Source organism: Cygnus atratus, chromosome 6 (genome assembly GCF_013377495.2).
Source record: "Cygnus atratus isolate AKBS03 ecotype Queensland, Australia chromosome 6, CAtr_DNAZoo_HiC_assembly, whole genome shotgun sequence".
Lineage (NCBI taxonomy): Eukaryota > Metazoa > Chordata > Aves > Anseriformes > Anatidae > Cygnus > Cygnus atratus.
The window spans coordinates 21,633,687-21,659,627 of NC_066367.1; the positions used below are offsets into that span (position 1 = coordinate 21,633,687).

Sequence of the window (25,941 nt, forward strand, 5' to 3'; positions counted from 1 at the left end):
GAATGATAGCTTGTTCTCAACTAGCATCTCTTTTCTTATGTGATACTTTTGAGAAAAAATTTAGGGAAAAAATGAGAGATAGGATGATTGATCAGACTAATGCACAGTGATAACTGCTAATAAAAGTAAAGAAGTGGTCACTCAAGCATTCTCATCCCTATAAGAGGTCAACAAAATTGCATCTTTTAGCATAATCCTGCCACCCTTTAACTCTTAGAGCATCCTCTACTTCTGGCAAGAGAAGTATCTGTTGCATCGTATTTGCAATGAAACAATGGAAAGCTGACTTTTTTTTTGTTTTACTCCCCATGGGGAAAAAAATATGTTCCAAGCAAATCCTACGCTAGACGTTGCTTCAAACATACAGCAGAAAGTGTGGACAGAGCAACTTTCTCTAATTAAAATCCCCTCAAAGGTCACTCTAACTGATGAGATTTACACCATCACATTCAATTCATTAAACTAAAACTGTGACAAAAGTTCAGAAGGGTCTATTAGGTGACTGCCTGTCTGCTGTCTCCTGCTGTATTTGAATCTCTTGCAAGGAAGAGAAAAAGGGCACAGCATTTGTATTTTATAAAGTAGCATGTCATAGCTATGAGCTGGGGTGATCAGTTGTCTTAGACTTGCACAGGATTTATTTCCCTATACTGAGAAAGCCAGGTGAGAGAACTGAGTACAAACACTTTTTTTTTTCTCCTGTTGGTGTTGTGTTGTGTTGTTTTGTTTTAGTTGTGCTGCTGTGTAGTCCAAGGCCACCTCCAAGGCTTCCGTCTCCCCAAGTTGAATGGCCGCAGGCAGCTCATTATCATGACTTGTGTTGCTGTCTTCAGCATTTTAAAATGTCTTTTCCTATTTCTTCAGCAATAAGAGTCTAGTCATCTGCACCGCAACTCTTAACCCTTTTTAAAAGAGTTTCTCTAAAAATCATCCATCAAGGGCCTCAACATGGGCTGTACGTGATCTTGCTGTAAAACAAGCACAACACCTCATTTGATGAGCACCTGAAGAAAACTGTAGTTGCTAGTGCTAGTTTGTGCTCACAGTGTCCATAGCTGATGTGGATCCTCATCCTGGCTTTATTGGAAGCATGTGGAGAAATGCTAGGAAAGTCACTTTAATCTTCTCTGTATCTTTCACCCTTCCATAATGTCACTTTTCTTTCTGGCACTTAAGACTCTAAAATTTTTTAGATCAGCCTGACACAGACATATCAAAGAGGCTAATGAAGCTGTCTGCCCTTTAGTACTGCCCAGAGTAGGACATGTTTTAAGGTCAAGGGATGTTGTTTTGTCTACTCAACTGTACAGCCTACCACCCCATTCACAGTGCACCCTGCCAGACAGCTCTTATTTTTGTCTTTGAATTTTTTTTAAACACTTCATAGATTTAAATACTTCATGCCAGTTTATCCTGAACTGCAAACCATCATTTGTGTGTGACTGGAGTAAGGGTTTAAGTTGTGTATGGAACAAGACCAAGCTGCCAGCAGACTGTGTTGTTACCAGTCTAACTTGTTTAACACTGGGAATGCTGCTAAAGCATATAAATCTTGTAAAACCAACAAGAGCTATCTGCCACAGTTGTTTTGCCAGTATTGATCCTTAATTTAATATTGATGTAGTCTTTTTGCCTTTTCTATTGAAGGTAAGTACTTGGCTGTAGCTAGGCCTGTGGAGACTATGGATTAACTTTCTCTGAGGCCTGCCTGTTTTCTCTAGAAGACTCTGCTTTGAGGATGTTGATTCATGAACAGAGATATTTTCACCACTTCAGAAGTGGGATTTTAATGTTTGCTTTATCCTGTAGGTTAGTGTTGTTGCAAGGGTGGCTGAACCTCATGTGGAACTCCTGAGCTGAAATATTAAAGCAAATCATCATGGACTTCATGATGATTTGATATGCTGGGCCGAAGTTTGAAACAGAACTGTTGTGGTTACATAAAGAAAAGCAAATTTATTTATTTATTTATTTTTTGAGAAGAGTATGGCCATCAGCGTGTTCTAATATGTAAGTGGTTTTCAAATGGAGTCTGCTTTTCTTGTTCAGATGTTAGGATAGCATGGGTGAGACGGCCTAATTTTTTTTAATTATTTTTAAATTTATTTTTGGATTTCTGCCATTAGTTGGAGGGAAGCAGGTGTCAGGATGTACAGTTGGAACTCGCAGCTGACTTGCCTACCAACTTTGGCACAAAACAGAGAAGGAGCTGCTGTAACAAGTTGAGACGACAATCTGTGGCTGGTTGTTCCTTAGGTGCTTGAAACGAGCATTAGTTTAGTAAGGTAGTAATAGAGGCCTGACTTAAAATTATCACAGAATCATTAAGGTTGGAAAAGACCTTCAAGATCATCTGGTCCAACCATCACCCTACTACCAATGTCACCCACTAAACCATGTCCCTCAGCACCAGGTCCAACCTTTCCTTAAACACCCCCAGGGACGGTGACTCTATCACTTCCCTGGACAACCTGTTCCAATGCCTGACTACTCTTTCTGAGAAGAAATGTCTCCTGATTTCTGACCTAAACCTCCCCTGGCACAACTTGAGGCCATTCCCTCTAGTCCTCTCACTAGTTATCTGTGAGAAGAAGCCTACCCTCAGCTCCCCACAGCGTCCTTTCAGGTAGTTGTAGAGAGCAATAAGGCCTCCCCTGAGCCTCCTCTTCTCCAGACTAAATGATCCCAGTTCCCTCAGCTGCTCCTCACAGGACTTGTGTTCCCAGCCCTTCACCAGCTTCGTAGCCCTTCTCTGGACGTGTTCCAGGGCCTTGGTGACCTTCTTGTAGTGAGGGGCCTAAAACTAAACACAGTACTCGAGGTGTGGCCTCACTAGAGCAGAATACACGCGCATGTTCATCTTTAAAGAAGTTGTGTCTTGATGTTTAATCAAGGGTTTACAATGGTAACTAATGGTAATGGTATGTTTAATGTTGTATCAAATCTTCTATTCTTAATTCACATATTTATCTGAATGTTTGTATTTATAATAAAAATCTCATACATCTGTATTGTTTTAGGGACTATGTCACTATTCCAAAATACATGACAACAAATAAGAGTTGATCCTGATGTCAGGAGCCTCAATATTTTTCATTTTTTGAGTTTTGTCTATTTTAAAAATACTTTATTTTTTTTAAAAAAATACTCTTTAAAAAGAAATAAAAGGAAAACATATAACATAATACTGAGTTTCTGGACTGTTGTGAAGAATTTAAAATCATTTTGTTTTTTAAAAAACAAAACAACAAAAAAAAACCACCACACCCTTTTTGGTGACTTAAATGGGATTAGTCCCTGTGCAAAGCTTGTGACAATAGGGCACTAGTGAATTGTGCCTATTCCTTCCAACTTGCCGATTAGTCTGATTCACTCTTCTGCAGAGAAACAAAACAAGTATCTAAATTGACGTCTTCTTTCCAGCAGTCTGTATGCAATAAGACTTCCTTGTTCTTTTGGTTTGAAACTAAGCATAAGCAGGTGTAGCCCACGATGCACCTCTTCAAGAACTTAGTGGGCACCCAATTCTTCAGGACTCTAAAATGTGTACCAATATTGAAAAATATGAATTCTTAATGAAATTTAAAAGTCAAAATGACAAAGACATGTCATGAAAGTTTGTATTGCCTCCTTCCCTTGACCCCACCAAACACCCTTAAGAGAATAAAGTAATTTGGAAAAACTGACATAAAACAAAAATTGTCTATTTCTGGTTTTTGCGTGTATGTCTTTCAGGACATTTTATTTGTTTTCCTGGTCTTCATATGATGGTAACTCTTTCCTGTATTGATGGTTTTGTTTCTGTACGTGTGTATATATGTGTTTTTTAAATAAATAAATAAAACTCATAGCTCCAGTTCTTGCCAGTGAAAACTTGAAGTAGTTCTGTACCATCCCTTATTTCTATTATCTACACAAATTTCTATTATCTACACAAGTGTGAGCATCTTGAATTCAAATGCTGTTGTTTGAACTAACTCTGGCTTTATTCTTTCTACAGCTCTGCATTCACAGAATCTTTAAGTTTCACCATTTATCCTCTGTGATTTCTTCTTTAGCTTATATAAGAATATGCAGTTAATTTACCTATCTATTACAACATTTTTTTAAAGCGGACAGACCAGTCTATATCGTGTCTTGTGATAAGGGGTGTCCAGTCATCAAATTTAGTAGTGAATATACTTTGTTCAACTGTTTTGTTCTCAATAACAATTACACACTCAATTGCACTAGAGAGAATCAGCTGTCTTTAGTACTGCATCTTATGTTTATAGGTTCTGGTCTCAGTCATGAATGACACTGAGAAAAGAACATACTTGGATTAACTGAGTATTAAGTTCATGGGTATTTCAGCGCTTTTATTTATTGCAGGTAATTAAAGTTTATAGTGAAGATGATACTAGCAAAGCTTTGGAAGTCCCAACTGATATAACAGCCAGGGATGTATGTCAGCTGTTGATATTGAAGAACCACTATATTGATGACCACAACTGGACTCTGTTTGAGCACCTTACTCACACAGGTTTAGGTAAGACATTCTATACAACAGTATGGCAGTAAATAAGGTGTATTTTCATTTAAAGGTATAATTCTAATACGCTTAGAAATAAAGTAATGGGAGAGTGTGTGTGAATTTGTTTGGAGGGGATTGTTTCTGTTTCTTTTTTTTTTTTTTTTTGTATTTCTTTGATAGCATGCCAGTAAAGTAAATTTTGTCACAATACATTTGTCTTGTGCTGCTTCATCTGTACCTGGAAGAGTGATTTGGAAGACACTGACCATTAAGGTTCTCTCTGCAAATTCTTCCTTTCTCTTCCTTGCTTTTCTTTGGCAGTTCTTCTTCCACTGGTATTTCCTGATTATCTCTAGTAAGAATTGGGATATTTCCATTGCAAATAAAATCATTATCCCCAACACATCTGAGTGAAATCTCTGACATCAAGGACAAAGTGGTTACATAGTGCTGTCCTTTCTGGACAACAGAACTCAATCTTCAGAAACAACATCAGAGTAGGCTATCAGTATTTTCCTTCAATGCAGTCAGTTTGGCTAGGTTTATTGTGATGTTGGGACAGGACTTCTTAAAAAGTGAAACAAACCCACTCTTTTAAACTTTCAGTTATGAATCAAAGAACTTGCATTGAAGTACTTTTATGCTTAATATTTTAAGTTGCTAGAAATAAAACTCTTTAAACTCCTTCCACACCATCAGCATTTCCATAAGAAAATAAAAAACAAAAGAACAAAAAGCAAGCAAATAAGACCTCTAAGTGTATTATACAGTTATGCAGTTTAAAGAACTAATCTGTGGTTTCAGATTATGACTATAATTTCAATTTATGGTCTCTATACCTTTTTATAATGTATAGACATGATTTTGCAGCACATTAAGACAAGTTAAATACATGGAGAAAGGGGATATTTGCAAAGGAACACAGGAAAGCCTGCACTCAACGAAAGATGAGTTCAGAACCCTGGGTGAGGGTGTAGTATTAAATCGGTACTGTAATCAGACAATCATGCCTGCATTTACAGCACTACTTTTCAGTATTTTGTTTATTTTTGATTGGGAATTACATCAAAAAAATCTAACAAGACTAATGACATAAAAATACATGTTTTGAATTTCGTATCACTCAAAATTTCCGTATTATTCTTAAACTTTGCCACTGTGCTGGAGGTACCAAAGCTAGTAGTTCTGCAACCTTAAGGGCAGTTTCAGCTAGTGCAAGGTAACGTTGTTTGAGACAGAAGTTTAGGGGGGGCTTCCTGCATTTTAAAATATATAGAAAATTCCTTGGATGCCCTAATTTTCAGAAGAGATTGTACTGCTACCTGGTAACTGCAGTATTTACTGTTCAAAATAAAAATGCATAAATAAATGTTAAAAATATGTTTAAAAGCTATTAAAAAAATTCCCTCTCTGAGTATGTATCTAGGGGATCTGAACTTGTACATTTATGTAAAATAAACTTGACTGTGAATCTCAACCTGTATTATGTTTAACAGCCATATTTTAAAGATGAACTACAAAAGCTGGAACTGTTTTTTGCCCTTTTCTGCTCCTTTATCCTATGAAGACAACCACAAATGTTTCTCATTTTTTTTTCTTGCTTTGTAACATTTCAAAGATATTTATAACCTTTTGCACTGAATGTATCAGTTGTAAGATGCTTCCAGCTCAGAGTAAGGTCAGAGTTAAATCTGGGTTGAGACTGTAAATGACTGACTGCTACAGAAGAGGAGGTATAAAAATGGCTTTAGACAAGACTACCATATAAACAGTAGAAGTGTTTTCTGTAATTTATAATGTGGCTGGTGTTTAAGTAGTGTAATAAGTACCGAAGAATTCACTTTTGACAAACTATGCCAGAATCATAGTGGTGTTGTTTCTCCTGGTTTATTTGTCAAATAGTGTGTTTGCTTCTGTCTGAAGGTTTTAGTGGAAGATTTCCATATCAAATCATCAGTGAAGTTGCTTTTCCTATGATTATGAAATTCTCGAAATGGCTGGTGTGCCGGTCGGAAGACCTGCGTTCACCGTGCAATCTTTTGAGTGGTCCAGCTGCTTTGGGCATAATTTTAGAAAAAAATGAATTGCTGATTTCCAAAAATTATTTCCTAGATCATGAGGATGGGAATTCAACATTACTAGCCAAAGAAAGGAGCAACTTGAGATATCTTTGTTACTTTTTTGTAGTACTGAATAATTTATTTTTTATGATACTGTTTGATTGTTTTTTGTTTGAAAGGTTTGATAGTGAAAGGTTGATCTTGACTTCCATTTAGTATATTCTTAAGCATTGGATGAATAGCATGAACAAATATTTTTCAAATGCTGACTTAGTTTTGGACTGTTTGCTTTTACTGTCATATGTTATATCCGTGGAAATTTGGACAGTCTTTTTCTGCTTCCAAGCTAAATGAATGGGTATCAAGAGGAGAAATACTGTGAGCGCGTGTGTCTGTGTAAATTCCAGTATGACGGTGATTAATAATTCATTCATCAATTAGTGAACATTTTCTTTAATATCTAACAGATGTCTGAATACTACTGAATTAGATATGATTGCACAAATCTCAGTGAGCTGAGCACAGCGTTCTGCTTTTAATCAAGACAGACATTAATTACATCACTGGCGCGTGCCCTCCTCGCCGTGCGAGGTGTGTCTGTCTACCAAGGTTAAAGACAGAAGAAACAAAAGGCACCCCGCAGCCGCTGTCCGCGTATGCCTGGCTGGCCTTTCCACAGATCTGTACCTGCCTTCACCGCCCTGCCCGACGGATGCTAGGCCTGTTCGCGTCCCCCTCACGGGTCTGGGCCGGCGCTGCCCGGACGCGAGCGGCCGTGTGAGGGGCTACCCGCTGCCCCCTGGCCGCTGCCGGGCCCCGCTGTGCCGCCGGGGGGCACCCGCGCACCGCTGGCCTGCCCCGAATCTGGGCCTGGCTTAGAGCAGCGGCGGCGCTGGGAGAGGCAGCACGCCTCCTGCAGGTGTCCTTCAGTCCCGAGCTGCTGAATTCACAGAAATCCGCCGCTGTTCTCTGGTGCCCTGTGCCGCCTCAGCTCAATAAGCTTATTTTTCGAGGTTCCTCTTTGTGAGGCCTTGGGACAGGCACCTAGTTGTGTTTCAGTGTCTCATCCTGTGTTCGCCGCCTGCATTCCTCTGGGCAGCCCGTCGGAAGGCTGCTTGGGGCTGCGGCCTGAGGAATCACACAAAGCACTATCTGTGCAGCAGGGCTGGGCAAGAGCCTTTCTGCTTTTTATTTTGTTCATTTTTTTTTCTTTTTTTTTTCCCCCACTGGGTGGCTAGAGAGGAGGCTATTTAAAATGTGGCCTGTCATGCTCTCCAATATTAAATCTTTTTTCGTGTGCTTTATGTACTTCACATAGTTAAGAAGACTTTGTTTTGGGCTGTAGCAGGTGGTCAGCATGTTAGAGAAAGTGTTAATAAAGCGAGGGTAGAGAGGCAGGAGGGAACTCTCGAGTCCAGCTGGAAGAGGAAAAAAATGATCTAACTAAACCAAAGCGCAGCTTTCTCATGGCAACACACAGTAATTTGATTCCAGGACTGTGTTCTGGGGTGTACTAACTGAGTGCTTCAATTCCTTCAAGAAAATAAGTTGAATCAATTGTAAAAGATTCTCTAATATGACACCCTAAAAATAAAGAAGTATCAACATCCTTACCCATCCATTGGGGTGATGCAGAATGCCTTATTTTTGTACTAAGAAGTAACTCTTGAGGAAATGGTATTTTCCTAAATGTCACAATGCCAAGCTTGCAAGAGGTTTAAATGTCATCCCAGAGGAGAGCTTTCTCTGAAAGGAAGAAAAAAATGCTGTTTTTGAGTAAGAGCTTCAGTTCTTTAGTGTCTCTCCCCCTTCAACTGACAAATGTATATTTTGGAGTAGAGCAGTCTGTACAAGGCTTTAAAATACCTGGTTTTATTTCAGTATTTTGGGGGTATTTTCTGTTTTCTGAATTACTCTGGTTTTTATTTGCATTATTTGATCTGTTTACAAAATGTAAATTTCATGAAGCATCTTTACATTCTGTCTTTTTGGGCTTAAAACTCAGTTAAATCCAATAGAAGTTTAACTTTCCAATACTTGATCTGTAGATCATATGAGTACTTTGTCTTCTGCTAGTCATGAGCTTGATATTTTCATATTGGGATGAAATTTAGCTGTATGAGTGTATTGTTTCTAAACTTGCTAGCTGGAAACTTCTTGAAGAAGCTTGTAGATTTGCAGGCTACAGTAAGGCTGTTATCTACCAGACTTCTCAGTGTGACTGGTGAAAGAGGTGGCAAAAGAAGATTAGTAACAGGATGTTGTTGTTGTTCTAAAGAGGCTTTTATTATCTCTAGTTTGGGAGATTCTTATATTCTTTATATTCTTTTCATAAATCCCTTATGATAATGCAGTGAAGTCTGGGAAACGTGATCAGAAAATTGTGTGTTACATGTTTTTTATATTATATTTTAATTGCATTTTCCCTTTGACAGCATGATAAAGATTGGAAGTTAAAACCCCATAATTGGCAGGGAGACATATATTTAGATCTTAAACCAGCCCTGTGAGTAGTCCTACTGCATTACTCAGAGTATGCATCTCTTAAACATGCACAACACATCTACAGGAAAATTCTTAAATTCTTTCCCATAAATGCATTTAATATTGCTTGGCAATTGAAAAGTTCTACAGAAGCAATATAAAGTAGTATGAATACTGATTCTGACCTCCACTGCTGTATTCCCCATAACTGAGTTCTTTGTCTTTTCTTCCCTTCCCCTTTACCTATTGCAAAACCAATGTGCACATTAGGACTCACTTTGTAGGCTTTGGGTTTGTTTTGTTTTTAGTTTTTCATGGCTTTTACTGTTCCTTTTGCATATGTTAATGCTACAGCTGCTAACGTTCTCAGTATCTCTGGCTTGTGCAAAAGCGTTAAAACGCTGAAATGCCCTATGTTCATCTGCAGTTTTAGAAATGCTTCAAAAGACAGCAGGGTCCAGGGAAGAAGGCAGCTTTCCCATGTTGTGGACGGCTTAAAATTTATGAATGCTTCATTAGAGAAGGGGGTGTCAGGAAGACATTCCAGACACCCCAGGGAAGGTGAGTAGAGATGAGTTGTTGAGGTGGTGTGCTTCCTGCTGCACCATGCATCACAAGGCAGGAACTGCCTGTGGCTTCTGTTGCATGGAGCATGTGGATTTGGTCATGTAACAGAGCTGCCCCTGTTTAAAAAAGCGACCAACCAAAACAAAGTAAAAAAAAAAACTACATGAACTACCTCAGACATTAAAGTTGAGCCCATTTCAACTGGGGTGGAACAGGAACTTGGTGTAACATGCACCTGATTAATGGGCTGTGCTCAGATTGCTTGTTTAATGTTTTGTAACATAAGTAATTTTAATTATCTGACCTCTACATCTTCATGTTTGACAGTTTTTGGTCTTAGGTGCAGATTATGTGCTGTTTTTTGTTGTTGTTTTTACAGGAAGAGCTATAGAAGACCATGAATTAGTGACAGAGGTCCAGTCAAACTGGGGAATGCAAGAGGAAAACAAATTGTATTTTAGAAAATATTATGCCAAATATGAATTTTTCAAAAATCCTGTGGTAAGTCATAGCATTATATCTGTGAAGTGGTGCATTTGTTGGTGCTGCAAAATAGTATTTTTTGTTACACTCAGGCAGAGTGTAAAGCTGTTAGCGTAATGCGAGTCAAAAGGAATAACTGGGAGGAAGTTTATGGGACCAAGAAATATATTGCAGTGCTTGTATATGGTGGCCAGTAACTTTGTTGTAATTGTAAAGTATCAGTATTCTTACTTTTTTTGTGGGGGTGAGGGAAGAAGAGAGAGACATGGATTTGATTTTCTTGAAGTTTACATGTTGACCTATAACAAAATGGGAATTATTTGAAGTTAAGTTTCCATTAAGTGACAACAAAATATAAAATGAAGCAGTACAAGGAGAAGCATCTGTAGCAAAGATGATTTTATTGTTAAAGTGAAAATTGAATGTAATGGTCTAGCACTGACCAATGGCAGCTTCTCAGAGCTGCAGCCAAATGACAACTGACACAGAAGGCCATGAGCAGCCATAACATATTAGGAGTAAGTGAAAGTGAAGTCAAAGTTAGCATATGTAAGGATCGGAAAGGGAGCAGAGACAACTTGTAAGTCAAGGATGCTGCCAAAGGTTAATGCTGCTGATTCAGAACTTGCCTGATGGCAAAGACCATAGAAGCAGTACTGGCTCAGCAGGAGAAAATTGCCATCTGGTTACTCACATGCATGGTGTATTTGGATCACTCCTAATACTGTCTGTTACAAGGCCAGCTTGTTTCAGATGTCAAAGGGAGAAATAGAAATGAATGAGGACTTGAAAGGTGAAAAGTGGAAGGGAACTCAAATTATCTACCTGTGAAAAGGATGAAAAGGTAAATATTAAGACACCACAAGGTGTAAGAGATTTGAGGGCATTTTCCTTTTCCAAATGTGTTTCTCTGGACAAACTGTAAATTCCCCTGTCATTAGAGATACTACTGCACTAGTGAAAAATTCTGAGCTTGAGAAGCTTTCAAAAAGTAAGTGTATGTGTATTGGTTATCTAGTGAGTGGAACCAGCTGTGGAGCATGGCAGGCATGCAGCTGTGAATAGCTCCAACAGCTGTGCCTAATCAAAGTCCGTACCATTCCTGTTGAGTTATTCTTCTGGGTACTGTGGTAATGGTGTAGCAAGAATGCTTTATTAGAAATGTGTTAATATGAATTAACCCTACCAATTTATTTACATTTTATTAATTTTATTAGCAATTTTATTAAAAATGAAGGTCAGTAGACATTGGGTGGTAATCAGCTTCAAAACTGTCCAAACCTTGAGGAAACTTAACTCTTGGTTGGTTCATACGGTCATGACTATATTGAACTCACCAGCTGCAGGTCTGTGTCATAAATCACCCCTGGAGCTTTTCTTTATAATAAAATTGACACTTTAAATGTGGACTTTTTAACCAACCCATATTGATGTAGTCACATTTTAGTGCTGATTCATATTTATATCATTCAGAATAGCCAATTCAGAAAAACAAACAAAAAACTGAAAGTACGTGTTCTGTATTAATGGGAGTTATGAAATATTTTACCGAGTTTCCTTTGTAATGAAAACGATAGAAAACAATGTGTTTTCCAGCATGTTGGTGTATATCCTCCCTACTTTGTAGCATATTGAAGCCCCAGGCAAGTCGTACATGTCAACAGTGATAGACATTACTACGAGAAAAATAACACTAAGAGCCAGGTATTGCAATATGACTAGCAATGCTGTATGAAATCCTCTTGGTTACAGATACTGTTGATGTTTTTCTAAGTTTTTCAGCAAGTAATATATAGGATGTTACAAATTTAGGAAGGATATTACATCCGTTTTCTACATCCTAAAGAGATAAGATGTTTAATAATTATTTTTACAGAACTTTGATAGAAATTATTGTCATTGCAGAGTTTTTTCCCAGATCATATGTTATCTTTTCCAAATGAGACCAATGCACCTGTAAGCCACTCTGGGATATTACAGGTATGTAACCTTTGAAAGAAGATGAGCCAAAAAAGTGTGGAATTCCCAATTGTCTGTATTTGTGTGAGTGTAGTGCTTTGTCACTGTCAGATCTGTTGGTAGTTTCTGTGTAAAACAAAATATGTTTAATAACTTATTTTTCTTATGAAATATGGAGTATCCCTTCTAGTCAGTTATTACGTGACTACTGTTGGCAAATGGCACATTCAAAGAGTGCAAAAATGGCCAAAAAGGCAGTAAAAATGGTTAATACCTGTATTTCAGGTGAAACTGTTTCCTTAAAAAAGTGTAGTGCTGAATTAATTAGCCCATACTTAGCAGCAGCACAACAGTAGAATACTGAGGAACTGGTAATGTGATAGAAATAGATATAAAAAGAGTTAAATTGTTGAACTTAATGAGTAGAAAATTTAGACTGACTAGTATGATTTGTTAGCGTGAAGGCTACTGTAGCCTTCCAAAAAAAAATGGTAGGTCACTCAGTGTTAGTCATCTTTTAAGTAGACACAAGATTTTAATTTACAGTGGGAATAGTTTCACAGAATGACCGTATCAGGGATCATCATCTTACTTCTCAAAGAGGGGAAAAATGAGTAATAAAGGTGGAAACATACACATCACTCTTGTTTGCTTGTCACTAGGAATTTTAATTAATAGAAGGACTTTCACTGGTCTTAAGACAACAACCCTATGTGTGAGTTTTGGGGATAAAGAATGATTGGAAAGGCAACACAATAACACAAGATATTTTAAGGTAGAACCAAAAGTAATATGGTAATTAAAAAATATTTTTTTCTGTATCCATATAATAAATTCTACCTTAACATTCACCAGAAAATGAAAAACATTAAAGAACTAAATTTCAAAGCATTCTTCCATATCAAGTAGTTATATCCTTATTGATATTGATAAGAGGGGATGCTAGTCAGGATCTTACAAGTACCCTCAAATGTTGTTTTTTTAAAAAAAAAAGGTTCCAAATTAAGTGTAATTGACACATAATGGATACTATAAATCATTTTTAGAAACCTAAATCATTTTTTTCTAGCTTCAAAACATGCTGCACGTCTATAGAAAATTGGTTCACTTTTGCTACCTACATGGAGTACAGATTATGCAGCTTAATGCAAGCATTTAATTTAGTCATCAAATCTTGTCCCCTTTGTTGTTAAAACTTAATTTATTTTGCTTGCAAACAATCTGATAGTTTGAGTAAGTATTTTTTTAAAATGAAACTGTTTGCCATATACCGTTGCATAGAATCTCCTTTTGTCCTGGGAATAGAATATGAGATATGGGGAACAAGGGCAAAGCTTGTGGGTCAGATTAAGAATAATTCAAAATATATAATGTTAAATCCAGTTTTCTTAGCTTGAAAAAATTGTTATGAAATCTGCTTTGTTGCTATTTGATGTTGTATTGTCTGTTTGATTGTATTTGGTCTAATAAAACTTAGTGGACACAAAGTACGGAATACCCTCTTGGATTCTGCAGCTGCCACGCACGTTTCAGCAGAAGCTGTTCAGTAGATTGTTTACAGTGTGTTGCTGTTTCCTTGGAAACTTTCATTAAGACAAGTTAACGGGCTTGCGTTATTATTTGCGATGTGCTTGGTCAGGTATCAAGAGAGACATTAATTTTAACAACTCAATGCTTACAAATGATTAAAAAATAACTTCTGATACTTTTCTAGCTTTTTGTGGATTGACCTGTAAGCAAGTAAAATGTTTTTCAAGTATGGTTTTCTTGACTTTCAATGAAAGTGCAAGAGTAAGTAATTCTGCCTGATGACTTTAAATCAGAGCATCTAAATAGTCTTAAAAACAAGCAAAAAGTTTACCTGTCCTTTCTATTTTGCATGTGTAGGTAAAATCACAAGGTCTGAAATACGCCAAATATCTATGTGTACCAAAGACAGGGATTTAATCTTTGCCATGACAATCTTTAACTTAAAAAAAAAAAAAAAAGTGTCTCGTTATGCTGATTGGAGTGTGACTATTCTGAGACACAACACTCTATGCACATGTCTAGTAGTAGTCAGTATGGATAATTTGAAACTGGCTTTAGGTTATTTTTGCAAATCGGATGCCTTAAAAAAATCGTAGTATATAGATTTTAATCTGAGGCCTTTCTCATAGCAATAAAATACCCTATTATTTTTAAATATATATATAATTTTTTTTTTTTTTGGAGAATTAGTAACTCTCACAAGAGGGTAACAAATTCCTTCATTTAGTTTAATGAGATGTGAAACCTGCTGAATGTAATTTTAAATGAGGCTTGTGACTTGTTTAAAATGTGGCCTGCTTATTGGAGTAACTTTTATTTTGGGTTAATTCATGTATGCATTAGCTCCTTTTATATTCTTATTCAAGATGGCATTCCCAATGAATAGACCGCAAAACATCGTGTTGACAGGACTGACTCCTTCTGAGTTAGCAGGTGAACTCCTAGCCTCACTGAAGTCAAAGAATTTATTCTAAAATTACTGTAAAGGATTAAATTTTTTTTCTTGAGTTTCTTTCATTTTCTTTTTGATTGAAAATAACGTTTCTTCAATTTTGGAGTTTTTTTAATCTCTAATTTGGATCAGACTTTTTTTCCACTATGCAGATTGTCAATCACTTTAAATGCAAAAATGACACATCCTCAGTTTAGACAATAGACATTACTTGGGCTGTTATGCTTTCTTTCTGGTTTTACTGTAAGAATAGACCTATTCCATGCCATCTTGATTGTTCAATAGATGTGATTGACACAGTTCTGTAGGTAGACTTGAAGTTCAGAGTTCAAATCTTGCGTTGACCAATTTGGTTGCTTCTTTCTAACAGCTTTTTACGTATAATGTGAGTACATTTAGAAAATTATAGAGAGCACCTCTCCAAGCCATCTTCCAGAGCGATGAAAAAAACAACCCTTTCACCTAATGTAGAACGTATTAGAGAAAGTAACATGAGTATTTCCTGAACAAATATAAAACATAAATGTTGTATATGGAAAAATTAAGGTAAAAACAGATAAGATTATGAAGACACATGCTCAGAATTTGGGGAAATGTGGGATTACTGATATAATCTTTCCCTTTTGCCCTTTCCTCTTATTCCTTTCTTCATTGCCATCTTCTCCTCCTTGCTCCATATTTTTAGTTGTTCCATTCTTTGTTTTTGTAGATTTACGATTCAGTCATGAAATTCAAACTTGATTCACAGAGTCTTAGGAAAATAACAGATTCCCTAATTTAAATCTCAAAATTGTGTGTACCTGCTCAAGAAGCATTCACCTCAGCAAATGTTGTCCTTTTCCCCCAGTGCAGCCATTCTTTCAATGAAACTGTTGAAGGCATTATGAATGCCTTCAGTGCCTGAAAGCAGACAAATAAGTTGTGTAGCTTTCAATCTTTATTTTGTTCAAGTGACATCTAGTATTTCTGAATTTTTTACTATTCATCTGAGACCGTGGAATGTCCTTTCTCTTCCATTTTTTTCTTGTTGACTCCCCTCCCTCAACAACAACAACAAAAAAACTTTTTTTTTGTTCAAGTTGGTTTTAAGTTGGTTGATTTTACAGCAAATCAAATCATAATCTGGCCCTTGTTGCTGTCATATATTAATGTCTGAAAGACATGGTGACATTTGATAGACCCTACGTATCAAGTTGTATATTTCACTGCATGAGGGTGCAAACTTATTTCTGCATAATGTGTGATCAGTAATCACTGTCTTCATCATATCATCATGTAACTGTCCACAGTTCTTCCACCTATATGAAGGACTTTTCTTATTTTTGTCCTATTTTGATTGCCTTCTCTCTGCATAAGCAGGGATCCTTTTCCCCCATAATAAACTTCAACCTTGCACATACTTCCATTAAAAAAAAATGATCAAAAAACTTTCTTTTCTACTCTATTTAGTTTTATGTATTTATTAAAGACATTCACTTCTCAGATCTTTTTACTGCTTATTCTTTGGGATATTTAATGGTTTTGACTTTACAAATACACAATATTGTATTTTCTCTTACAGTCCTCAGCTGTCTTGGAAGGGAAAAGATGGATCTAGGATAGCTTTTTTTCCTAGAGTTATTGCTACTTTAGTTGAATTGATAGCATGGATACAATAGTGGCTGTTGAAGCTGAGCTTTGTATTGTTCCTCCACTTTGGCCTGCTGAGTAAGAAATGTGACTGTTTCATGATTATGCTTCTGATTGGAAGCTCTTAGGGAATCCTAGGGAAGAGCTTGTGCAGGCTAGGAGCCAGGCACTCATTTCATTTTTGGCAGAGAGAATACTGTAATTTACTATTCAGGTGAATAGCATTGAAGCTCTCTTAATGCATTCTCAGTTGTGGGCTAGATTTTCTGGGTGCTCGCCTGTCAAATGAAACCTGTCTTTGTTACTGCATTGGTAACAGATGAATTTAATCAGCTTGGGACGGTCTACATATGGTGCTGTCATGCATCTGACTGCAAGGTAGGAAAACAATAAAAGTGAAAGTAACCTTGTTTATCTTGGTTGGACTCCATTATTTCGTGGCTAAAGACCTTGGTATACTTTCAAAATCACATTCACTTCATTTTGCTGCAGTCTGGTGCCAGCCAGTCTGCCTCTTGCCCGGGAATCTGTTGCTTCGTGTCCTCAGCTTAGATGTTCTGGAAGTGGCAACAGAGAGGAGGAAAACACAGTGATGAAAGCTGCAGAAATCAGCAAGAAAACCCCTTCTTCCCTACCATATATGAGCCTAGATAGTTTTTAAGGTACTGCAGGCCAGTCTGGGGCAAGGTTCCTTGGAGAGCTTAGTAGTACATAGTAGTACACACCCTCCTTCCACCATTTGCATACATGGAAATTGAAGAATTCTAGGTTAGTATCTTTAGATATGAGTCGTAGTTCTGGGTTGTTCTGTTGAAAGAAGAGGAATAGAAATGAATATGTTACATGGACATAGAATGCAGTTAACGTGGTTGGCAGATTTTAGTAGGTGCTTTTGCAGTCCTAATAAAACTGTACTTGGTCTTAGCAAGACAACAGCTGTGTTGCACTCTGATAATGTCTGGTTGAAAAGGCTAAAACAGAAGTTATTTAGTATCTTGAGCAGAGAGAATTGCATTAGTTAGCTCCTCTCAGTGCATCAGTTAACTTCGTTGTCTGTCTGTATCATTCTGCCTTTCCTATGGAAGGGGTGCAAACTATTTTTTGGTTCTGGAGGCAAAATAGCTGATCCCTCTGAGAATTTTAAAGCCCTTTTTCCTTGCTCCTAATGCAGCTTTATTCAGATAAACACACTCTACCCCATGACCTTGAGCACAGGCGGCAAATACTTGGTGGCTGGCCCAGCCTCTACTCTGCTCCATTCAACTGAAGCACCCACTTAAGGACTACTTTAGGTCCTGACACCTTTGTTCCCTCCTCTTCTGAAAATAGCAATGTTCTCCAGACCTGTGTAATTTTGTGATTTAGATTTTGTGATTTGTTTGATTGAATTTTAATTCAGATCTGTTCCTTTTTCTGGTTTGTAACGGGCAGGGGAAGGTGAGAAGAGATGTCATTTTTTATTTTTTCCTTCTGTTGGTAGCATTGATTTGCAGTTGTATAAAAATAGGGTCTGAGGCATGGGATCAGAACTTCTTACACTGGTTTTGTTGCTGAAGTCAACATTGCATAACTAATGCTCTCATTTCAAACCATATGTTCCATATAAATATGTAACTCGCCTTGCATACCTTGGAGTTATGTAACATTCTGTATGCCTTAAATCAGAGGTATTCTAATGGGATTAGATGCAATAACTGAACTACTGTGATATGATAGTGAATTTAGGGGTATATTCCCCTTAGTCTTGTCTGAATATCTTAATGAAACAGAAAGGTGGTTTCAGATAAAAAGAAAAATGCATGTCTGATATTTTCTTTCAGATGTTCCTAAGCTCCAGCACATATCCTGAGATTCATGGTTATTTGCATGCAAAGGAACAGGGGAAAAAATCATGGAAAAAACTGTTCTTTCTTTTGAGAAGATCCGGTCTTTATTTTTCCACTAAAGGTACATCTAAGGTAAGGCCAAACAAACAAACAAACAACAACAATAAAGAAGGAGGAGAGAATTATAAAGTTAGAACAAATGTATACATATTTATCATTTGCTGTAATATTAACTGAAATTTGAATTTTATCTTACAGTGATAAGGGAAAATAATTTCTATTTATAATAGATAAAATATAGAGAGAGATAGAGATATAAAATTGGGAAAGCATTGTATCAGGAAAAACTAGCTTCTTTTTGCCTGTTAACTTTTCCTTCTGTCTGGTTCACATTTTTTTTCAATTGGTTAACAGGGTATCTTTTAAAAATAGTTAAAATTCTGAAATAGATGCTCTGAAAGATGGGCACAATGCTTCAATATGTAAGTTATACAAGAGCATATGTATAAAAAGATTTTATTGGAAGATTTTTAGAGTTCTTGAATTCTGTCACTGTTTTTCATTCTGCTAGTTCAAATTTTTGTCGGTACTTAAACCTGACTGTGTTAAACAGGATACATTAGAGATAAGACACCTTTTATGTAAGCCACTTAAACACGCTTTTCATTCTTTTGAATTTTCTGTTAGATGCCAGAGTACTCATTGAGATGCTTTTGCATCCTTCAACAAATACACTTATTTTTCTTCCTTGACCTAATTCATTGGGGAGGATGGAGATAATGGTTAGAAATACTACTGGACAGTAATTATTACAGTGTTTTTTATTTTATTTTATTTATTTTATTTTTTCAAATTCTGAAAGTATATTTTATTTTGATGCTTGAAAACTATACTGCACTCAAAATTTCTGACTACTACTCTTACTGCATCTTGAATGTAATGGATGTTTTCCCAGAAATCATATCACTTGTACTTTTTTTTTTTTCCCCTCTCTCTGGAAGAGTGAACTCTGACTAGTTAGAGGTGTTTTTTCCTCTGCATTAGGAAGTGAATTTTGCATTGCCTCTTTCTAGATTTCTTGAGACAATTCACAGTTAAAACTGAGATATAAGACTGTATTTTGGGTTAGAATAACTAGTATGCCACTCTGAGTTTCTTATCTAAAGAGGCTAGGTAAAAATAGTCTAACTGTATTACATTGCTCTTCTTTTTAGGAGCCAAGGCATCTGCAGTTTTTCTGTGAATTCAGCAATAGTGATATGTACATGTCTTTGACAGGCAAAAAGATTTCTGGAGCACCAACAAACTATGGATTCTGCTTTAAGGTACAAGCTTATCATTCTGATACATATTAAAGCAAGCCACAGGTTTTAGGTAAGCTTAAATTTCTTTAAGGTTTTTGAAAACAATGTTCAGCTGTCTGTTATAAAATAGGAGAATTAGTGGCTTTTATTTCAACAGGTATTATCTTCAAGATATGCATTAATGCTAAAAAAATGTGCTGTGGCCTTCTAGCCTAACAAATCAGGAGGAACCAGAGACCTGAAACAGCTCTGTGCAGATGATGAGCAAAGTAGGACCTGTTGGATGACAGCAATTAGGTTGCTTAAGGTAATTTTTCTGTGTGGAGTTAACTTACTGCTTAAGTTTACTATGTGGAATTCTGATCTTGTGAATTAGAGAAGTAACATAATTCCAGGTTCCCATGCAATAGCAGTATCAATTTTGTACAACGAAAGCTGAACATTCATCCCAACAGGGACAGACTAAATTGCTGGAATCATTTTAGGGGATGGGATGATGTCTCGATGAAGTCCTGCAAGCATTTAAACTTAAGATTAAGCATGTGTAACCTGGCTGAATTTAGTGAGACTGTTGGTGATGTTAAACAAAGCTACAAGAATACACAAGATGGGAACTTTTAAAATATTTTTAAAAAGTGTCTGTGACAAAACAGGCAAATGTCAGTCAGTGTATTAAATAGTCAGAATTTAATGCAGAGTATACATTTAGAAAGGCAACAGCAATGCCATTGTTGTGTGTTTCCTTATCCTACCAGCATTTGTCCCTGTTTTTTAATGATTAAAAAAAAAAAAGGCAAGTAAGAAAGGTTTATTGACTTAGGTTTATAGTTTAAAATGCTAACCATGTTATTTTCTGGTTTTAGTATGGGATGCAGCTGTATCAGAATTACATGCAACCATATCAAGGTAGAAGTGTCTGCAGCCCTTTGAATATAACACCCATGGTATGTCCCACAGTAGCTCCATGAATAAATACTTTTGTTTCTGCCATCATGCTATTTTTAAGTGACTTGTGTCAGTTACACTACTGACCTGATCCTGCAGATCTTTATATGTGCGAATGCTTGCTGAAATCTTTAGGGACGTCAGGACAGACTAGAGAGCTAATTAATTAATTTACTTAATACAAAATGAGTAGTTCAGACCAGTTTAAGAGACTTTTTCTCCTTTGTCAAATCTTCAGTATTTTGGGAGTTTACTGGCTTGTTATCGCTGCAAAGAGAATGGAAAAAGGATTTTAAAAGTGAAGGAGAACTATAAATGCACTAAAAAAGAAGCAAAGTGTTTAAGGTCACACATGCTGTAAAGGATGAACACAGAAGCTTTAACAAATCCTTTTCAGTATACAGTGATACTTCCTTTTATTTTATTTTTTTTTTCCTCCAAAGTGGTTTAATACTTACTTTGGATTTCATCTGATGTAGTACTGAATGGACTTTAGAGGAACACCGTAACTTGGCAGAACTGGGTTTAGGAGGAACAGCACCCTATACTGGATGCTCTGTCCATCTCCTCAGTCAGATAGTTGGGGATCAGGCTGTCCTTTTCTTTAATATATCTTACTTATCCCAGTTCTTTGAATCACTTGATTTCAACTCTTTTTTTGTGAGTGATTTATATCACTTCGTGCTTTTCGTTGGCTAAACTGGGTAAAAACTGCTTGTTTCCAGGACTCGTGATGATGATTTTATGGTGTTGGAGCTTTTGTGGTAGTTCTTGGTGTTAAAGCAACTAAGATATGCATTTGTCATTATGGGTATTCACAAATATGCTGTTTTATGATATTGCTAATAAGCATGCTTTCAAAATTGCACTTAATATACTGACCATGTTTTTACTGTCTGTAATAAGAAGCTAATGATAGCCAGCTGCTGCCTTTATAATGGGTCTGGGAGCCGTTATTGATTCTCTCTCCTCTTACACTGCTGCATGCATTATAGCTCATGTAAATTCTAATGCAGGCGGAATCTATAACTGGTATTAAGCATGGTACATTTTTTGTACTTGTATATAACTGGTGAATTAAACTCAGGAATTAAGTGCACAAGCTAATGTATGTACTTCATAGAGGAATCACTTTCATTTCTGAATAATTCACAACCAAGTCAGCTGCAAGGAGTTCCCTGCACTCTCCCAGAGAAACACAATTTCTCTTAGTTTGCCCTTCTCTATTGCAAAGTTCTTTACAGGTTACAGTTACATAGGCAGACCTTAGACTACAGTGTCAACAGTTACAATGCACTACTATTCCATTTTGAGTTATATTGATGCTAGAAGAATCTGCTTGTAACCAAACAGGAGCTAAACAGGTTTTGGACTGAGAAGCTTTGTTAACCCTACAGAAATCTGGGCCTCCTATATTCTAGATGTTACTTTAATTTATAGAACACTAGAGTGTTCTTTTAATTACTTGATCTACCAGTGCCAGTGAACATTTGAGACATTACAATCAGTATTAAACTTGATTTTATGAACTTGGGTTTCTGGCAAGTGTTTTGGTGAGCTTTAAGACTGTTTTGTCAAGCTTGAAATACTTTTTCTTTTATTTTTACAAAGTCAATCTTTACTAGGAGGAAAAAAGACAAACTTGTTTTTTTTAATATTAGATCCCATAACTGTTAAGTCTGTGCTTGTTCTGCGTTGGTTAACAGCTTGAAGAGAAGTATTAAAATAAAATTTAATCTCCATAGAAATGGCTTTTTCCATTGGTTAAATCTGGTAAACTTTGGGTGCAACTTTGTATAGAAGATGCATGAATTTATGCCGTATTTATAGCAAAATACTTCAAATCTTCGTTTATAAGATGATTATGCATAATAATTTTGCATTTTCTTTTTTTCTGGTACTTGGACAACTTACTAAAAGTATCCTAACTTGTTTTGACATGCAAAAGGATAGTTATAGTTACAAATATAAGTAGAATTTATGGTAAAGTGATGTATTTGTTGTCCATCACAGTAGTGCAAAGACATGATTTGTCCTGCCAAACTGTAAAATTGAGTTTTATAGTAGCATACAGGAGTTACAAATGTTCCCAAGGGTGTAATGAGTTTGGCTGTGATGGGAAATGCTGCAGATATTTGAAACACCATTTATAAAATGTAATGTTTTCTCTGAAATGCATTCTTAAAACACAGATCTTAAAAACAAAACAATAAACTGAAACAAACAAAAAACCCAACCACTAAATGTATTTTTCTTTGTTGCAGAGAAGTATTTCAGAAAATTCTTTAGTAGCAATGGATTTCTCAGGACACAGAAGCAGAATTATAGAAAATCCAATGGAAGTCCTTTCAGTTGCAGTTGAAGAAGGATTAGCATGGCGGGTATAAGCATTTTATCAGAGTACTTTTTTTTTATTTTAACAAAAAAGTTTTGAAATAATCTTTACTTTTCTCTTACACAGAGGAGAGGGTGTCTACGACTCAACTCACATGGTAGTCCTATTGCCATGTCTAACGTGGGTATGTGTGAGTTAATTCATTACAGAGAAATGCAATAGTTGGTTGTTTCAATAAAGGCAATATGTTTTTTAAAGATCTTTATTTCTACAGCTATACACAGATCTCAGTCTTGGTTTCATCATAAAATCTCTAGAGATGAAGCTCAGAGGCTTATTTTGCAGCATGGACTTGTAGATGGGTAAGCTAATTCTTTACATAACTCTTCGGAGACACATTTCTAGTCAACAACTGCTATTTTCATGTACTTTTTATTGTGGGGGGAGACAGAGGAAGAAAGATTTTGCACTTATCTAATAGAAATAAAATGTCTTTTATATAGGGCTATCTGGGGATCAGTTGGTTTCTATTTTATGTCTTTTGGAAGCAATAAAATGGTGATCTAACACTTCGATTCTGTCACTGACAGATTACTTGTGTCCGCTGAGAGCCAAGCACTTGAGCTCTGTATTTGCACAGTATTCTCTGTGAACTGTCAATTTTGGCACCAGTGTTTTTTGTGTCTCTTATTAGTGATGAAAGAATGAAGGAAACCATAAAAACATTGCCTAACCTTATTCCAACAAGAACAGGGATAACCATTGAAAAAAAAATGCTTTTACTTGTGAAATGAGTAAAAATCCTATGATCCCTTAATGGTAAACAATAAATACTAGGGTAAGACTATTCATGTTTAATTTTCTGTCATTTAAATATTAATTCAAAGAAAAATGACCAGGTATGTATTTCATGTTCAAATCCTATTTTTCATTTCTATATTTTTATCCCTACTGCTGTATTAATTGTACACATGGGCCTTTTTTATTCAGTGACTTATTCCATGAAACTCGTGCATTTCTCTCAGTCTCTTTCCAGTTAGATACCTGTAGCCAGGTAACTGGTTAAATTCCTTCAGTTTTAGATTAAGTGTACTTTAATACTGTCTTCTACATCTGTGGAAAGGGTTCTAGAAAAAAAAAAAAAAAGGTGGGAAAGAAGGGAAGACAAAGATAACCACACTCAGCAAGGATGGATATTTGGACTTTTTTTTTTTTTTTTTTTAAATTTCAGGGGTCTTGTTTTTAAGACTGGGTAATCACCCTGAAAATACTTCTGTACTCTGCATTCATTTTTGCATTTGTTCCAAGAGAGAAATGGGACATGGGGATGATCTACATGTATGTCTGAGCAGTATGTCATTCTAGGACTTGATGAATCTTTCAGTGTATGTCAGTGGCTACACAGATACTGTTAAATGAAGCCAAGTAGACCTGGGGAATAAGCAGCAATAGCATTTGAGATGACAAAGTGAGTATCATGCTAGGTATTAAGAATACTTGCTTAATACAGTGTTGTTTATGGTATATTCTTGGATCTATACACATTGTGATCTTGGTGAGGATGATACTCTTTGAGTGGACTGTCTAGAATTGATTAGAACATGGTAGTATGAGCAATCATATGTTGGCATACTCCTGAGATACAATGAAGACATAAATACATTACAGCTTGTGACAAATGCTTTGCTCTTTAAAAGAAAAGAAAGGGCTGAAAGAATGAATTAGCACCAGAAATACAGAAGTTTTTCATGGGAGTAATAAGATTTTAGTTTCTGCTGGGGAAAAAAAAATCCAAGTTGAGCTTTTTAAGGTGTTTCAAAGATAGAAAAATGATCCCAAGCAGGGCAATCTCTTGTATATATGACAGCAGGTGGTTGGGCCTCTGTAATACCATATGTACCAACAAATGCACTGTTCATGATGGCTTATGGAAGGTGAAGGGACTTACATAAAGGAATAAAGAATCTGCAGAATTCCTAGTAGCAGAATAACTTAATGACAGAATTACAGACAACAACAGTCTTTCAGGGCGTGCTATGAAGGAATAATATTTTTAGATCTACTGTTCAGATGTAGAAGAAACATGCTTAAAGGCATTTATGTAGCAACATTACAGATTTCATACTTCACCCTCTTATGTTTGAAGACTTTTCAGTGATAAGTGGTTGATAGGACTGGAAACTAATTGATACTCAATAGATGAATGGGATAATAGCATTACCAAATGGCTCATGACAAAATACAATTGGTCATTCAGAGAATTCCTTATACGTTTATGAAGAAACAGTTTTTTTGAATCATCCAGCATGTCTAAAAAGCTCCCTTCCAACCAATATTCCTAAGATTCTATGAAGTACAGTCCTTTCTTCACAATAAAATGATGTTTTAAAAGGTTCTTTGACAGCTAAAGTAGTTCTGTTAGGATAGAGTTAGGAAAGATTTTATGTGAAGGAGAAGAAATGTTGCTCATCTCTCCTGTCCAAACAAACAACAAAAAAGTAGGAAAGTAGGCTTCAAAGGAAATGATAAATGGGAACATAAATCGTAATCCACATACATTTTCTCATTTTCTTTCCTATGCTATGTCATTACTTTGTGTATTGCTTAATGTGGATCACCATATTTGGGTTTAGAGAACTCATTTTGTATATTGGGAAAGTGTAAAATTCTATAATGTCTTTTTTTTTTTTTTTGGAATTAAAAAAAAAAAAAAGACCAGATCTTAATGACAAACTTAAAAAAGATTTAAGTTTTTATGCAAGGGATGACAACTCTGAAAAAATTAATTCAAGTCCTGGAAAGGGGTGAGAGGCCACTAGGTGGAGAGAGAGAGCTTATTAGGAGAGCCTGAGTGCATTGAGTACAATTTGTCCTTATTTTCCTAGCCATATGCAGGGCTGACAATTATCCATCTTTTAAAACTGAATTAGTATCAGAATTCTGAATTAATCTGAATGTTTTTTTTTTTGATAGAAATATTAATGATTATGGACTCCAAATTTCTTAATTCCAGGTATTTTCTTCTGTTGTAAAAATAAAACTTAAAATTTTGAGGATGAAATTAATACCCAGTAGTTTGGATCTGTGTTGTTAGTTTGTGAAAATTCACTGAAAGACTTTGTTGTCTTTTTTTTTTCCTTCCCCCCCCCCCCCCCCCCCCCAAATCCTAGATTTTCATGTAGTTGTTGTGCTCTCAATCCTGGTAGATGGTTGTACAAAAAAGGAGGCTAGCACTCACTTGGTTGACACCTGCAAGTCTACTTTTCCCATTTGTTTTTCCTCTTGAAAGAGGGGAATTCTTGCCAATGACTGTCCCTCCATTTCTCTTTTGTGATACATTTGTTAACTATACCT

At 36.2% G+C, this 25,941-nt stretch overlaps 1 protein-coding gene across 1 annotated transcript in view; it reads left to right on the forward strand.

Moving 5' to 3' along the window:
• GRB14 (growth factor receptor bound protein 14) overlaps positions 1–25,941 on the forward strand; it is an 80,463-nt gene that overhangs the window by 49,504 nt on the left and 5,018 nt on the right. The window contains 10 exon segments of the mRNA XM_050711660.1: positions 4,372–4,528; positions 10,004–10,125; positions 12,013–12,087; positions 17,998–18,135; positions 19,218–19,328; positions 19,519–19,614; positions 20,171–20,251; positions 22,517–22,633; positions 22,714–22,771; positions 22,862–22,949. Coding sequence (XP_050567617.1) covers positions 4,372–4,528; positions 10,004–10,125; positions 12,013–12,087; positions 17,998–18,135; positions 19,218–19,328; positions 19,519–19,614; positions 20,171–20,251; positions 22,517–22,633; positions 22,714–22,771; positions 22,862–22,949 — 1,043 coding nt within the window.